Below are 18233 nucleotides of genomic sequence, written 5' to 3' on the forward strand. Positions count from 1 at the left end.
AGACGGAATGGTATAATATAATATTATAACCCCGAGTGTGCCTCTGAGTCTTAATATTGTGGAGAAGGAAAGTGACACAGGTATGTGACGGTACCCGTGAAAATGGAGCAGACAAACCCAGAAGCATAATCGGGGCTAACCGAAATTCGGATCTTCACTGACGTGTTTCTCAACTCTCAACAACGAACTACAGGACCTTGGTAGACGTCACCCAAGTGTAACGGAGCATAAGGTTGAACACGTGAACACGGCAGGACAACAGCGTATTCCAAACGATGGCTGTGAGCAAAACGCTGAAGGACCTATGGAAAATTAGGACATTACTGATACTTTTTCTCACCCCAATTCTGCTTTTACCTCTTCCAATATTGATACCTACGAGGGTAAGTATTATTCCATTATTTACTCGACTGGTTTAATCAGTTCGATGTCAAGCGATGTCAGTTGTTCACATACATTTTCAACACGCGAATTTATAGACATGTTTCCTGTGTAGTCTGTTTGTGTCATGTATGAGTATGCCCTTGTGTATATTTCGTAGGCCGGTGTCCAGTTATCATTACTGATACTTTTTCTCACCCCAATTCTGCTTTTACCTCTTCCAATATTGATACCTACGAGGGTAAGTATTATTCCATTATTTACTCGACTGGTTTAATCAGTTCGATGTCAAGCGATGTCAGTTGTTCACATACATTTTCAACACGCGAATTTATAGACATGTTTCCTGTGTAGTCTGTTTGTGTCATGTATGAGTATGCCCTTGTGTATATTTCGTAGGCCGGTGTCCAGTTGTCATTCCTTTGGGCGGGTGACGCATAAGCCCTGTCATTGTCACTCAAGCAATAACGTACAAGCAATAACGTGTTGACAGCATGTACAGATGTTGGATATTCATGTAGCATAGTTGAAAGTAAGTCCGTTTCAAGCCACAAATATATTTCTATTTGCCTCTTCTATGGCGATTTTGCTTTGGTGTTAACACTGTCACGCTACAGTCCGGGACTGGCAATCTATACTTTTGTCATCGCATTCTGAAGTATGCACAATAATATACACAAATAATATAATGCATATTTCTGAACACATTTAAGTAAACACTAATGAACAAAAGGTATGTTTGTGATCTACATTTATAAAATCATTCCTATCTGTTGACTAGCAGATGGCAAAATGTATGTTGTGCGTCGACCAGCTGCTAGAAGCAACAGTGTTTGACGAGCGTAACATGGGTCTGGCAACCGCTGATTATCCCGATCCAGACTTGATTATCACTCGCCACTTTGTAAATGCTTGGATGAGGTGGATCATCGATCATCATGACGAGCGTAACATGGGTCTGGCAACCGCTGATTATCCCGATCCAGACTTGATTATCACTCGCCACTTTGTAAATGCTTGGATGAGGTGGATCAGCATTTAACATCAACCGTAAGATTCCACATCTGTTTTATTCTGTACTGGGCAGAGTGTGGTTATCCAAGCAATTGCATTATGAATTTGTTTAATGCCAGAAGACAACTTGCTACAAGTTGGTTATTATATAAATCGCCTACTTGACTGTTAACTGAATAAACATTGTTCAAGAAATGACATAGGGTTCGGGCGAACAGCCCTTTAACCATAGACTCCACCATGTACCACCTTCATTAACACTATACATCTGCGTCATTTACAGAGAGAAGGCAAAATTAAGATGTAAATCAATGCCACAAAATTACTATAAAGATAATTTAATTCCAGATCGTGTGTCACATTATTCTCTGTTATCTACACACGCATTTAACTTCAACGTTCAGTCAGCGTTATGCATAAATGTCTGAAAACATCTGGTGACATAAGCTCTCTCGACCGTGAAGGAGCGTGTGTCCGGCTAGATTTGATAAAGAACTTGTCATGCTGTATTCCAGCTTTTAGTACTGAGGCTATAACAAGAAAGCGTGGTGTCTGAAAGCAACGAACCATATACCTGCGTATGGTACTTATATTCAAAGTTTAGTCCTCAAATGAAACATCCCTTATGGAACATATATGGGTAACAAAGGACTCATACATCTCCCGACCTTTACAATTCATGATCTTTGCACTAGGCTCTCAGCCTCTGATTTTTTTCAGCTCATCGTTCACCGGATCAGATACGCTGAGATCAGAAACTTACCACGCTTGAGAACCTGTTACGTTTGATCCGATGTGATGTTAATTTGCCGTACGCGTAAAGTTTGAAGTTTTAACGAAATATGTTATTATCATTATTACATTATAGGATATTTATATATCGCACAAATCCACGCAACCAGTAACTAGTACATACTCAAGACGCTTCAGTGTTCCGTTGATCAACGGATTATTTTTGGCATTCTTTAAACAGACTCAACTCCCTGCAGAGTATTCGACTCATGCAGCCTGTTATAATTGTAAAAGTCAATCTGTTTATTACAAACCTTGTTTTTATCGTTGTTGCTAATTTTACAAGTTTGCGACATTTCGTCACGTTGACATAAGAACCTTATGTGTAAACACGTGTAAACTACAATCCCAGAGCATAAATCTTGCACAGGTCAGACATGAACGTTTACGTATATTTCGACAGGCCCGAAGGAACTTTTAAGAAGCACTTGACCTACATATTTTCATGTACATAAGGATACTTTATACTATATCCTTTCGGTGTATAATGCAAAGTAAACATTGTTATATTCTGTCTGTGCACTATTCGCTTTTGGTGAAGGTTATTGTGACTCGGATGAGAACAAATAATGTCCTTGAACTTGTGTTTTGAGATTAACGTTGTACAATGCAGCTGCATCGCTGTAACCTTAGTTTGTGTATGTCTTCCGGCTCCCCATCATTTGGGACAATATTTGTCTTAAGGAACATGAATGGGTGCACATACATATTCACATACGCGGGCTCACATACACAGGTAGACAATTTTGTCTCGCGTGTTAGAGTCAGTGCATGGCCTATATCAGGGGGCAAGAGGCGTAGGGTGCCGTCACGTAACGGCGCCGACCATGCACGGCCCATTCCCATGTTGCACATCGACGTAAAGCTGGTTTCCAGGGCTATCTGGGGGTGTCATCAGAAACGACCTGTCGTCGACAGGTTCGACGTCGGGACGCTTTTTAGTCCGATGGCAGCTTTTCACGCTGCGTTTCGTACAACGACCCCAGGGTTTTGATTTTACTCTGGATCGGAAGCCCTGAGTCTTGGCTTCCACGTCATGTGCGACACATGCGGCTGCAGTCATGTTTTCCCACCCTTAAAGCCACCCAAAGCCAAAGCCTGTGCCTATTTGATATCACAAGGAGTGAGTGAGTGAGTGAGTGAGTGAGTGAGTGAGTGAGTGAGTGAGTGAGTGAGTGAGTGAGTGAGTGAGTGAGTGAGTGAGTGAGTGAGTGAGTGAGTGAGTGAGTGAGTGAGTGAGTGAGTGAGTGAGAGAGTGAGTGAACATACCTACACATACACAGGCAGAGGCCGTCATGTTCCTTGGTTTTACCCTCGGAAACAGACTCCCTATCACCGCCCTGGAGCCTGGCCGTTTCCACCGAAGGTAGTCCAGAAGATCCAGCAGGTCTTCGACCAGGTCCCGAGGATAAGTAGAGGCCGACACGTCGTTCTCTCCCACCATGTGGAGGGGGACAGACTTGAACAAGTCGCCGCACGAAACAATGCCCCAGGATGGCAAAGTGCAGTGACTTTGAAACAGGAGCTTCAGAAAGTGCGCAGGCCATGACTTGAATGAAGTTAGACTTCACGAACGGTTTCCGACAATGAGTTGTGTCAAATAATATCAGCACAAGTGCCGCGATGCTCGTATCTGACTTCTAAGTATATATAGCCTGGGTCATTGATACGTGTTTGTACTGAGCTCTGCATTGAACTCACAGGATCAATCGTTCATGGATTAAGACCTGTTGTTAGCCTAAGCCTGACACGACTCACTCATCTCGTTCAGTTATGGGATGAAACAACGAATCAATGATTGGTGCTTTCAGTCGTAATTGCCGCCACTTTGGTTGGATTCCATGTCTCACTCAGAAACTCACGGATAGGCATTACTATCAAAACATCAGAGCCAAGCTTGTGTGTCCCACCCCAACAAGTGCTTCTGCAAACATGACACCAATCACGGCACAATTCCAGACAATGTAGTGATGTGATGTGATTGTGTTTGTCTTGTGTGAGGGTGTTACCAAGGCTACATTTGCATACAACAAACAACTTCCATACAACATGAAACTATCGGCATACATGGCATTCCGGTATTAAGGATCACACCTGCTGGAATTAAAGACAATACCAAGGCTACATTTCCATGCAACATCAAACAACTTCCATACAACATCAAACCATCGGCAAACATGGAAACCCGGTATTAAGGATCACACCAGCTGGAATTAAAGACAATACCAAGGCTACATTTCCATGCAACATCAAACAACTTCCATACAACATCAAACCATCGGCAAACATGGAAACCCGGTATTAAGGATCACACCAGCTGGAATTAAAGACAATACCAAGGCTACATTTCCATGCAACATCAAACAACTTCCATACAACATCAAACCATCGGCAAACATGGAAACCCGGTATTAAGGATCACACCAGCTGAAATTAAAGACAATTTTTACGAGCCAGTTTGTAGGCATTGAAAATATGTCACCTTCACCTGGTAACATATTGTCAATGCCTTGGCCAACCGACTGACTTTGTAGACCTTGACGCAAGTATAGCATTTCACTTGTGTCAAGGGTTACATCACCCACCCATTTGCACCTACTTTGTTTATTTCGCGCTTTTAGTTTTTATAAGTAGTGTTAGGTGGTTTTGTTTTGAGTTGGTACTGTTTGAGTTTCGTAGTCACATTCTCTCTGTTGGTATATTTTTCACGTTAATTTAATGTTTTTGGTTTGGGTTTGGGGTTAGTTTTTAGGCGCGTTACTTTTGTACTTTTAGTTTGGCATTTATCTCCAGCTTTACGTTCTGTCATTGTCAGTGTTTATTATTCAGTTATACGCACCGCGGTATTCATGGTTTTAGCTTTAAATTTATGTCATTTAGGTTTGGGTTAGCGGTTTAGTTTTAAGATTCTCGGTATTGATGCTTTTAGTTTTAAGGTTATGTCATTTAGGTTAATTCGGAATGGGTTTGTGATTTAGTGTATAGAGAAGGACGTAGACTTCCCGTTTTAATTTTGTTATTTTGATTGCAGGTTAATGGTTTGGATTAGAAGGGAACAGTGTTAGGTTGTTCTTTTAATTTAGCATGCACCATGATAACCATAGCTCACGAATTAATGAATACCCATACAATTGCCGTGCATAATGGACAGATACCTCAAATATGTTAACACAAATGTATCATACAAATCATGAAACTTGGAAGGATACAACTTTCATTCCAAAGTCTGATTGTTGTGAAGGCACACTTGAGTCGACGTAGGAAGGAGGTCGTGGTTCTTCAATTACTGTTGGCAGTTGAACTGCTACACGTGAACAACACATAATACAGTTTACATCAACATACATAACAAAAGGTCACAAAACGTCAATGTCCGTCCGGCATGTCATGCCGTCGCATATACCCATCAAGTAGATGTCTCACGTAAATAGCTGTACACACTACAGCAATAGACCGCTCATTTCTCATATGCCACACCTTAGGGAATTGCAAAGATTTGACACGGCAAATCATGAACAATTACCACCAAATCGACTTAAAGCCTCCTGTCAAGACTCAGCCTCTCATCTCGGGATCGTCCCCTCGCCTGCTATGCAACAACAGCATGTCGCTCTGCTTCCGGCACTATCACCCATCCCTAGGCAAAAGTCAGCAGAGTCTACACTTGCTCACGGGCAAATCAAGACTCGAACGGGTTTGCCTGCGCCAGCTACCGTTTTACCATCATCGCCTCTCCTCTCGGGGTCGCCCCCTCAACCTCTGTGCAACACCAGTGTTTTGCCCGCTTCGTGGCTGAGACATCGCCTGCTTCCAGGTAAAATCACCGGCGTATGCACTTGCTCGCGGGCGAATGAAGACTCGAACCGGTTCGCCTGCGCAGCTACCCTTTCACCACCATCGCCTCTCCTCTCGGGATCGTCCCCTCGCCTGCTATGCAACAACAGCATGTCGCTCTGCTTCCGGCACTATCACCCATCTCTAGGCAAAAGTCAGCAGAGTCTACACTTGCTCACGGGAAAATCAAGACTCGAACAGGTTTGCCTGCGCCAGCTACCGTTTTACCATCATCGCCTCTCCTCTCGGGATCGGCCCCTCGCCTGCTATGCAACACCATCATTTCGTTCTGCTTCTCGCAAACTCGCCATTGAGCCCCCTGTCAAGACTCGATAGGTTTCAGTTCGGCTACACCATGGCCGCTTATAGATCGAGCGTCTTCGGCAGAACGAATGATGAATAGTATGAACAACGTCACGCTAACCACCACGTCAACCAAGTGCTTGATCGTGGTGGAGGTCGGAATTATCCCCCTATGCACTACCTTGGGACTTCCATCTTTCCAACCTCCGTGGGCAGACGTAGAGGGCAGCGTCGCAATTTCCGCATCGCCGTTCTCGTCAAGTCTACGTTCGTGCCCGGGGAACGTAGGCATTTTCCGAGCAGTGGCCAAACTGGCTCGGGTTCCCCTTGTGTAGAAAACTACGTGAATACGTTGGATAGTTTTCACCTGACGATAGTACAGATTTTAAAAAGTTTAGATTTACTTTATTTGAAAAGATAGAGCAACGAAATTTAGCATGCACCTCCGCCATTACATGGGCTTTTTGGCAATACCATCCTTTTTGACATATAGAAAAGACGTTACATAGTATTTTTTTAAAAAGTACAGCAAAAAACGACTATTTTTTCGAACAAATTGTGCAATATACTTTACAATTTTCAGAATAGAGGAAATCTGTTTACACTATTGTTGCCGCCACCAGAAGAGCTTTCTAATGATACTCAAAAATGTATGCTACAGACTAGAGTGCTGCAGTTAGAAGCAAAAAAAGACGCAATAAGGCAACACGACAGCAAATGCGCCATTGAAAGGCCGCAGACGCAAAAAGCGGCGGTATATACGGACGTGTGTAGCGTCTCCAAAAAACATTGTATATGTACATGTGATACGTCGTTAGAAGCAGATTTGAAAGGGCATTCATATGCATTGTAGACATTTAGGATCGCTAACACGATATAAACATTATCAACGAACTTAACTTCCGATTAACGATCCGTTGAAACGGAAATAGCATGCGGCATTACATACGGACAGCTATAGACAACATTGCAGACGTGCATGTTATGCATCGCCAGAAACCCCATGGAAAGACCTTTCAAATGAATCATAGATATTACAAATCGAAAGAGGGAAAACGAAATTAGAACAAGAGATTACTTCCGCTAACGGAGCCGTCGCAACTGAACTAACATGCGGGATTACATACGGACAGCTATGCCCAACATTGCAGATGTGCATGTTATGCAACGCCAGAAACCCCATGGAAAGACCTTTCAAATGAATCATAGATATTAGAAATCCATGTCCAGCTTGACATACCAGTGCGCATGGGCATGTTATACATCGTCTTGAGGCCCATTTCCATGGGCTTTCATATGCACTATAGATGTTAGGGATCTTCGAAAGGAAAGAGAAATTATAAGGAGTTATTGGCGGGGTCGACATGAGTCGGCGGCGGAAGTCAAACGGGATAGAAAAGCGGCACTATATGCAGACGGCTGCCACTGTGCACAACATTGCAGACGTGCATGTTATGCATCGCCAGAAACCCCATGGAAAGACCTTTCAAATGAATCATAGATATTAGAAATCCAAAGAGGGACAACGAAATTAGAACGAAAGTCTACTTCCGGTATCGGCGCGGTTGCGACGGAACTGACATGCGGCATTACATACGGATATGCCTAGCATCTTTGCTCAACGTCGCACATGCACATGCCATACACCACCAGAAGCGAATTGAAATGCTCTTTCTAATGAATATAAGATATTGAAAGTCGCATGATGCAGGTAAACATTGTTAACCAAGAAATAATGCACTGATGTGTTGGCGACGCACAGGACACGCAGACGTATGCAGCTTGACATGTCAGTGCACATGGGCATGTTATACATCGTCTTGAGGCCCGTTTCCATGGGCTTTCATATGCACTATAGATGTTAGGGATCTTCGAAAGGAAAGAGAAATTATAATACGCAGACGTTTGCAGCTTGACATGTCCGTGGACTTCGTGTTTTGCATTTGAAAGCAGAGGATAGATAAAGAAATATATAGCTGAAAAAGATATACTATATTAGATATATAAAGAATTGTATGTTTGAACCAAATATATCATGAAATAGACTTTTGCGGAACCACATAAACGAAACAGTTTTAAATGCATAGCGCAGAACGGATGTAGAAAAATATAGCTGAAAAAGACATAACACATTAGATACATAAAGAATTGTATAACTGAACCAAATATATTATGAGCTATTTGTGTTAACCAGCACTCACCACGTGGAGGTTGCTCTTTTAAGAGTGCCATTTTTCTTCTCCTGCACCATTCCCCCAAAAGCAAGTTCGAACAGCGAACTCCTTTACTACTGCTGTATAAACCTAATGGGTCGAAACTGACATTAGGTTATGGGATTACAGGCTATAACCTACTACTTCTATCCTACGGTTTTGGTTTGATCTACTCTCTGGTCTAGTGTCATTTGGCTTTCCTGCACCGTTCCCACAACAGCAAGTTCGAACAGCGAACCCCTTTACTACTGCTGTATAAACCTAATGGGTCGAAACTGACATAAGGTTATGGAATTACAGGCTGTAACCTACGGTTTTGGCTTTATCTACTTTCCGGTCTACTTTCACTCTTCCCCCTGCTTTCCATGATCTACTTGTTTCTCACCTTTTGGGCTTTATGAGCTTGCCTTTACCTTTGCTTTTCCCATTTCCCTTCCCCCTACCTTCAGGGTGTTGGAGCTGGATGGAGGAATCTGTTGGAACTGACGCCGATGCAGATTCCTCAGCGTTTGTTGTACCCGCAGCTTGTTGGATAACATCTTGCACAAAAGCACACTTACTAGCAGCCTGTAAGGGAGTCTTCTTAGCGTAGTACCAATGGTCTTTTGGCCATGTGCAAGATAGTCACTGGCCATCTTATGTTTTGCAGCATCATTGGGATGCTGCCTTGTCACTTCAGTCTCCAAAGCTCTCCGAACATCCGTGGCCGTAAATGTCCTCCGTTCGGTTTCCAAGTTGGGTTTAAAGAAACCTCTTGTCCTCTGATAGCGGGCCAACTCGAGACACATGTTTCCCACTTCAGTGCCGTCCACTCTCCTGTCCGGTAGAGCATCTTCAGGCATGTCACCACGTAGATATTGGCGGTAATCCCTGAACATGTCGTAATCCTCTTTGGACAAGCTTAGGGTGACCAGGAAGCTCATGGACGTCTTGTGGTCCATGAAAGAGAGTTGGTACCTCCCGTCAACACACCGTGCCTTATTGAAATCTGCCAACTTCATACACGACGCCACTGAAGGTCTTTGGGCATGTCCAAGTTGAATTATCCCACAAGACAAGTACCGCATCACCAAGATCGTCCTCAGATGGAAGTTGATCTGCCTTGGCCCGGTCCAGGATGTCCCTCACCTCTTGTCTGGTTGCAGGATCGGTGAACCCCTTTTGAACAACGGAAATGGGCGGCGGTTGTTTGGTTTCATCTCTGAATTCTGTAACAGATTTACGGACCTCTTCGCGTTTATACTGGCTACAGACACCTGTATATGAACAGTACGTAACACTTGTAAACCTAAATTATCGAAAACCCTTGGGGACATTTGAACATACGTTTGACAGTAACTGAGAAAGGATTTGACAGCTGACATGTAATTTTTAATGCCACCTGCAGAAACCCCATCTAGTGAAAGGACCGTGTTAAAATAATGAATTTCATCTACGTATATCAAAGTTGATACAAGCCATATTACTATTTGGGAAAACATGTTTTTGGATATAATAAAAATACGCGGCGACACGTGTCACCAGCATTACGCCCTGCTTTTTTTAAGAATATTGGTTAAATATTGGTTAAACCCTGAAAGTGTTGACTCACTTTCAGGGAACCTATCGTATAAGCCAGTGTTTGTAAGATTAGCCCTGACTGTGTTTTCTTTGTAATTATACCGAGTACCACTTCTGGTAGACCCAGTTAAACCAGCACTGGTACTCGGCATTGGATTACTAGTTGAAGGAGAGGCTGCAGATGCGTCCTCTCCTTGAATTGTGTGGCCAAAGTGTTTAAGTACCCTGATGTAATCAGGGATTTGATTTTTGTTGACACTGTATGTGCCACAAAATGCCAATAGAGCCGATATTGACACAAGCTGTGTAGCAGTATAGGACTCGCTACGGCGGCGATTTTGGGCGTGTATAGCGTGTAGACCAGGAGTAGAACTACCAGGATAACATTGCTTTAAATGCGTGATGCCTTTGTAATATGTTTTACAAACGACCGATATGTTTGTGGAAGGCATACTTTATTATATTGCTGGGACACTTACTTTCTGGGAAAGATTGGGCACAACAGAAGAGGGTCTGGATGTCACAGTCTTGGACAAATTAAGAAATAAACTGCTTATACAATATGTCTATTTAGGGAATAAACCTAGTAATGTTGAGTATCAGTTTGATAAAGTGAGCAACGTAAATGACTGAAAAATGCAGAAATTAAGAACAAACGAGAAGAAACAAAAGTAAAGTTCACTTGCCAGTGGTGATTGCCAACGCTGACGGGTAGTGATCCACTAAGACGCTTGGTCTGTGATGATGAAATTGCAGTGAAATGCATTCCCTTATATTACCACGTCGCGGTCAGACAACCAATGGAATGGTTTAGATGAAGTTCACGTGGCCAAGCCGGATGTTTCTACGGGGGAGGAGGAAACTGGAAATTGTCCATCTCCATTCCATGTGTGATGTCCATTTGGAGGGGCATGAGCATGCCAAAAGGTGTGAATTGCCCATGCCAAAGAAATTTTATACTCAAAGTTGAAGTCAGTGGGGCGACGAGGTTTAAAATCACAAAGTAGCGGCATGTCAAAAGGAAGTGACCCAAGCTGAGTGATTATAACCATAACAGAGCAAGGCAGGTGACGAAATTACAATTGCTGATAAGTAGCACCTCCAGGGTACGGAGATGTGAACACAGACGAGTGATATACAGCTAATCAGGTAATAATCAAGTTTTCAGGAAGGTAGAGAAGAACGTGTATATACAATCAGTCCATGCGGACAGATCTGAAAGAAGTTATGAAAATAATGATGATAAGGAGTTGCGACCGCAACAGAGTAATTAAGTGGCCAGACAGAGGCGGCCTTTGTGATAAGTTACAGTTGTCAGAGCGTGGCGCCATCTTGTCTATTTGATGCGCGTCGTTATATAATGGAACGTTTATTCGAATGCACAGTATACCTTGGCACATCCACATTTTCAAGGCATTACCGACCCCTTTTACACCTTTGATTTCTGATGCTGAAGTAACAGCTGAGGAAAGATGCACGCCAGATCCCCATTTCTACCAGCCACACGCACAAGTACAGTTACATAATGCCGCATTGCCTGATTAAAAGACGTTCCTTGAATACATATTATAACCTGGCACTTTCAAGGCCTTTCAGATGCGTGTTAAACATTAAGTTGTGGATGGTGGATCGTGAAATTATAGCTGCCGTTACACTGACGGGAGACGTGCGCCAGACCCCCGACTTTACCCGCCATTAGCGCAAGTGCAGTTGCATAATGACGCGCATTGCTTGACTCTCAGACGCGACTCGAATGCACATTTCACCTTGGCAGAACCGCACATTCAAGGGCTTTCCACCACAGTAAAAGTTTATATGCTAAGACTACAGGCGTTGCTTTTATGGCTTTATTCCAATTCATTGCAACTTTAGCTCTGTCACGTATATTGATTCCTGTGTAGCGCGAATGTCTAATGTTGCACACCAGCATGTTACACATTTTCAGAATCCCACATGAATCACCTTGCAAATGCTTTATAGTTGTAAATATTAACGACGCCGGTATAGCCGATGAACAGATTCATCTAAATTCCGCCAATCTATATCACCTGCGGTATTTGTTGCATCTCGCACATTAATACCCATATAGCCCCACCACTAAATGCGCAACGTGTGCGTGTTATACACTGTCTGACACACGCTTTAAACGGCTTTCAAACGCAGTATAGAAATGCATTTTCTGAGGTGAATCGCAAGAGTGGTTGCCATTACATCATGACCGGACCATGGTGGCATGATGACTGCTGTGATATAGAAGAATTGAAGTTCAACAAAATTACACAAACCATCATGTCGGAGATTCAGTCTGGACTGGTTACCAGGGGCAGCATTAGAATCACGTTTGCATTTTTGGAGAGAGCGTTGGATCGGGTTTCCAACTCTGTATAACATGCATAGTTATCACACAGTAAAAGGCTTCCAAAATACAATGGCGCGAGCCACATCCACCGGAGGCTGGGTGGAAGAAAAGTCTTCCACCGAGACTTCTGTGGAAGAAATTCAGACGGCCCAAAGTCACAGAAACCTTAATTGCTCGGCTATAAATTTGCCAAAAAAGAAACGGAAAAATTCTACGTGACGCGCAAGGGTCCCGCTATCCAACGACATGCAGGATGCGCGTATAAGGCGGCGAATGCAGCTCCCAAGGGAGCCGTGCTGAAATAGGTGATGCTATCTGGGTGGCTGTTTTAACACTTGGCAGCATGCATTAACTTGTACGCTACATCTCTACCTGTAACAGTTTCACCACCTGGCAGAACATTAACATTACTTAAACATTACTAACGGCCTGCAGCAACTGTTCCCATTGTTTACTTTGTTGTTTATGGTTGGTTGTAGTCGCTACATTTGCATTTTCTATTGTCTGCTATACATTATTCTCAGCAATATGGCAGCTAAATCACCTTGGTGTGTGAATATTCAGCAGGAACAAACTATCTGTTGACAACATCATTATAATTATACGATGACATATACAACAACAACCACCCGATCCTATTACCCCTGTGTTACAAGCATGAGCTGATGGTTCTCCGCACCTCACTGGACGCAAACACACACCTAACACCACAAACACTTCAAAACCCACTACACAGCACCCAAGCCTTCAAAGCCTGAGGTATTTGTTTTCTTTTCAAAACTGGTCTTTTGAGTCACATATAAACGATTTGTGCTAACAAAACAAATATCATCCAAACCATCCCACAGTCCATCCCCTAACAACTAGCGAATTTCTAAATTCTAAAATCATACAAATCTAATCATACAGCCCGATCACCTTTGAAGTTGCCATATCTTACGATCAAGACATCCCCCACCCTCCTTTCGATCAAACACTAAATGGCCTGGCGAGCCCGTGTGTGAAATTAGCATTAATTTATGTATTATGTCGGTATGTCGGAAAGCGCATGTTATATCTCCAAATAATCCTCAGGCCCGAGAAGATCCTTGGTGAAATAGGTCGTCAGAGTAGTTCTTGCCACGAAAGGCGACTATGCTTATCGTGAGAGGCGACTAGCGGGATCGTTTGGTCAGCCTTGCTGGCTGGGTAGACGCATGTCTTCGGTTCCCAATTGTGCACATTGTCTGGTCAAGACTTGATTATTTACAAACAGCGCCATATAGCTGGACTAGCAAACATGTGCTATCAATAAATACGCCAACGTGTTCATTCATTATTAAGTTACAACTGGTCCGTTTTGATAACCCAGGGTCAGTTTAAGATCATTGTAGTCTACAAATATATCTAATAACGATTCGAGATCATTGTAGGGAAATCAAAGAAAATTTACCAAAATGACTCAATACGTCCCCGTTCGTTTTTAAAGTCATTTCAGAAATTTATACAATTATAATTCAGTAATTCCAGATCGTTTTTGAAATGTCTGCAATCGTGATTCAGCAACTCCCATTTGAGTTTGACGATGAGTTGCTACATTCATTCGGTGGCAATATACATTCAAAACAACCTTAGCGCTTAGACCACCTTAACAATATCGTAAGGTATAATTTTACGCCGCTTTTACCAATATTCTCGTCAATATCTCGACGGGAGACACCTGAACTGAGCTTCACACTGAGCCCATATGGAGAATCGAACCCGAGACGTGTGAACGCTTTAGGCACTAGCCTACCCTACCAAACCGTGTCATGTGTTCTAGTTACGGGACGTGATTATTATTAAAAAGATTGAGCTCAGTGCTATGTATCGCCACTAAGGTTGCGTGAATTTGTATTAGAACATGCATATTGCACTGTACATTGGCATTGTATATTAGCTTTTGGTTTTGATATAAAAGAGGATAAAAATGGCTATTGTAGAGGTAAGTAGAACAAAAGTGTTTTTAAAGTGCTGAGTTCTTGAGACCATGGTGTGTTAATCCTCTGTTCCGCAATACTCCCACGCTGACGACTCGCCTTGTTGTCTGATATATAGCTAGGGCGACAGTTGGGCATGTCACGAATGCTTCAAAACATTTGGTACAAAGCGCTTGACACGCTCACAAATAGACACGTGTTTGAGTGAGGCCATTTAGTAGTTTCTCGGGGCCGAAAAACTATGCTATTTTGAAAACAAAAGAAGAAATGTTTCCTTATTTTACTGTAGGTGCATTAATGCGACACACGCTTGACGTCTCGTTTGATGTAGGTTGCCTGACAAATCATGAACTGCTGTAGGTGCAGATATGGATGAGCTATGTCTGCCCGAGTTCTATAATAATTTACGGCATAAGAAAAACCCAAAAGCTCCATAAAATACCAGCAATAACTCTTGACGTTACCTTACAATATAGTTGAATGTCATGCTGTCTTCAGCTGGCTTTTAGAGAGCCGTCTCTGTGCTCTTGGAAGGCTGTTTTGGATTAGTTTCAAGAGTGAGTGATGGATCTGTTTTTACACCGCTTGTAGCAGTATTCCAGCAACATCACAGCGGGGACTCCAGAAATGGGCTTCACATACTGTACCCATGTGGGGAATCGAACACGGATCTTCGGCGTGACGAGTGAACCATTAGGCTCCCCCCTATTTTTAACATATACTAGTTCAAAAGTCCTATGTACAACGGTATATCTGTACACATATGATTGTAAGACAAGCTTTCTGCAGGAATTTGGTCTCTGCATATGCCTACTTCATTATAAACAATATAATATATATACGGAAAATGTTCCATAATTAAGAATATTTCTCATGTTAAAATATATAGAAAAAGATGTTATTGATGAAATTCACATATATATTTCTTTTTGACTGAGGAAGATGTAACCAGTCGTCGCATCTCTGGGGGTTGTTGCATGTGGTATGTGTATTACTAATAACCCAAACCCACACCCCAACAATCCTATCACTACCCTTACGGAGGTGGGGTAGCCTGGTGGTTAAAGCGTTCGCTCGTCATGCCAAAGTCTCGTGTTTAATTTCCCACATGAGTACAATGTGTAAAGCCTATTTCTGGTATCCCACGCCGTGGAATATCGCTAAACGCGGAGTAAACCTAAACTCACTCACAAATCCCCATCTTTACGTTTTCATGCCATAATAGATACATTTATGTAAAGAGTAAAGAGTGGCTACATCACCATTCTTCACGTGTGGAGCCTCGTGTACAGTTTTCCATGTGATACATCTGGTTCTCTGTTCTAGATATTTAAACGAGTTTGTACCCGTGAAGATCCAGATTAGAATTGATCAGCAGCAGCCCACGCTTATCGTAAAAGGCGACAAACAGAATCGTGTGGTCATCGTGTAAATTCATACTCGAAATGTTGATCACTGGTTTATCTGGTCAAGGCACGATTATATATGAAACGCTGTCATATAGCTGGAATATTGCTCAGCGCAGCGTAAAACTACTAGCAAAGCAGATTTAGTCATCTGGGTGTCGTTGTACAAAACAGTCTTAGAGCAATTGTAATCGTAGCTCCAATACCTCGACATAGACGTTCGACAGCAGTAGACCAAAGGTTGATTTGTGCAATGACACCCAGGTCCAGACATATACTAACGGAGAGGTTGGTTTCCAGCAGCTACAAGGCAGGCAATAACAGAATCTGCACTTTACTTTCCAGGAGGGACGATGTGCCTACGTTGTTATAATGATGGCGGTGTTTTGGATCTCCGAGTCGCTGCCAATCTCGGTGACAGCGCTGCTTCCAGTCTTCATGTTCCCGCTCCTCAGTGTAGTGGAGGCTAAAGTCATATCCAAGGCTTACATGAATGTGAGCAGAAGCAATTTACACTCCAGTGACTCAAATCCGTAATGATTATTTTGTGATTTCAGTATGCGGCTCATCTTGCAATGGTGCTTTGATACTGGTGTATCTAGAGTCCTTAAGCAAAATCGATACAAACTAGTCTTGTTCTGTTAACAAACTGTTACAATGTACAGCTTTGCCCACAATTTTATTGGATTTTTTAATTTATTGAATTCCACAGTATAATGGAAAGTCTCAGGACTGCATTTCATTATATGATGTTATATCATGTCATATATCATGAATCATTCTGTTTTTGTAAAATATGTTCATTTCAGAGGCTTGTTGTTCGTCTAATTTGCGTAAAAAAGTGTGTATTTCTTCCTTAACTTTCGTACCCCTGAAGATCCTGGTTAGAACAGTAACGTCTGTTCCCAATTACGCTGATCGATGTTTGTGCTTTTGATCACTGGATAATTGTCTGGTCCAAACTCTATCAATTTACAGACTGCCGCCATATAGCTGGAGTACGGCTTAAAACTGATCAATCAATCACTTTCGCCCAACATAATTTCAGCACAAATAAACCTCAAGTGACTAATATGTCTATGAGTCGGATATAATATGTCACATTTAACCAATGAAGATATCAAGATATATTGAGTAGGCATTCTTTTTAAGTTCCGGTGTATCAGTGTAACAATATGTCGATGTGTGTCTATGTGGGAAGCGACTCGTGAAGGTTCTGGGGAAGAATAGACTTTCAGCAACCCATGCTTGCATTAAAGGCGACTATGCTTGTCGTAAGAGGCGACTGACGGGATCGGGTGGTCAGGCTCACTGACGTGGTTGATACATGTCATCGGGTCCCAATTGTGCAGATCGATGCTCATGTTGTTGATGACTGGATTGTCTGGACCAGACTCTATAGTTTACCTCCACCATATGCTGGAATATTCTTGAGTGCGGCGTCAATCTAAACTCACTCACTCATTCACTCACTCAATCTATATGGGAAGCTATTGTACATTGGTGATCTACTCCTACAGGATACAATCATGGTTTTCCTTGGTGGACTGTGCATGGCTGTTGCTGTAGAACACTGGAACATCCACAGAAGAATCGCGCTGCGCATTTTGATGTCGGTTGGGTCCGAACCAAGATGGTGAGGCACCTTAATACAGTCACATCCTCTTCTGAACAGACTCACCTCAAAGTGAAGAATAAACTTTTAAGTAGAACGAAATGCTTTCCTGGAATACCTCATAATGCTGCACCAGTACTACATCTATTTCAAATGGTGATCAAATGCAGAATGACATATTAGCCATTTACTGATCGAGGATTTACATATTACACCTTTATGATATACTGGCAGATACTATATGTTTACCAGCTGAAATTCCTCTTACGTAAAAACTCAATATCGACGCTGTACAGAACATTCGAATAACGTCTATATTCCGACAGCATGTTTATCCAAGTCACAATAACTCTGCTCGCTGTAGTTTGGGCTTTGTGACTTTGTTAAGGTTTTTGGATGCTGCCCATAGTATCAACCACTGGGTTGACCGCCATCGTGATCAGCAGAAATAATGCGGCCTAAACCCATTCAAGAAAAATCTTACAACAAAAAACACTATTATTTTTAACAGGTTAATGCTTGGGTTGATGATAGCAACATGGTTTCTGTCGATGTGGATCAGCAACACCGCAACAACGGCGATGATGATCCCAATAGCCAACGCCATTCTCATGCAGCTGAAGGATACGAAAGACCGGTCTAAAGACGAGGGAGGTACGTTATACCTGTATTAGTCAGCCGACATTCTCCTGCAGCTGAAGGCAGGATATGAGAGATTGGTCTAAAGATCAGGGAGGTACGTTACACCTGTATTAGTCAGCCGGCATTCTCCTGCAGCTGAAGGATATGAGAGACCCG

The 18233-nt window shown here is 42.6% G+C and overlaps 1 protein-coding gene across 1 annotated transcript in view; it reads left to right on the forward strand.

Moving 5' to 3' along the window:
* Positions 1–275: 275 nt before the first annotated feature.
* Positions 276–18233, forward strand: part of LOC137282539 (Na(+)/citrate cotransporter-like) — a 28855-nt gene continuing 10897 nt past the window's right edge. The window contains exons 1-4 of the mRNA XM_067814305.1: positions 276–383; positions 16166–16315; positions 17341–17456; positions 17947–18089. Coding sequence (XP_067670406.1) covers positions 276–383; positions 16166–16315; positions 17341–17456; positions 17947–18089 — 517 coding nt within the window. The remainder of the gene's footprint in view (positions 384–16165; positions 16316–17340; positions 17457–17946; positions 18090–18233) is intronic.

This window comes from Haliotis asinina, chromosome 1 (genome assembly GCF_037392515.1).
Source record: "Haliotis asinina isolate JCU_RB_2024 chromosome 1, JCU_Hal_asi_v2, whole genome shotgun sequence".
NCBI lineage: Eukaryota > Metazoa > Mollusca > Gastropoda > Lepetellida > Haliotidae > Haliotis > Haliotis asinina.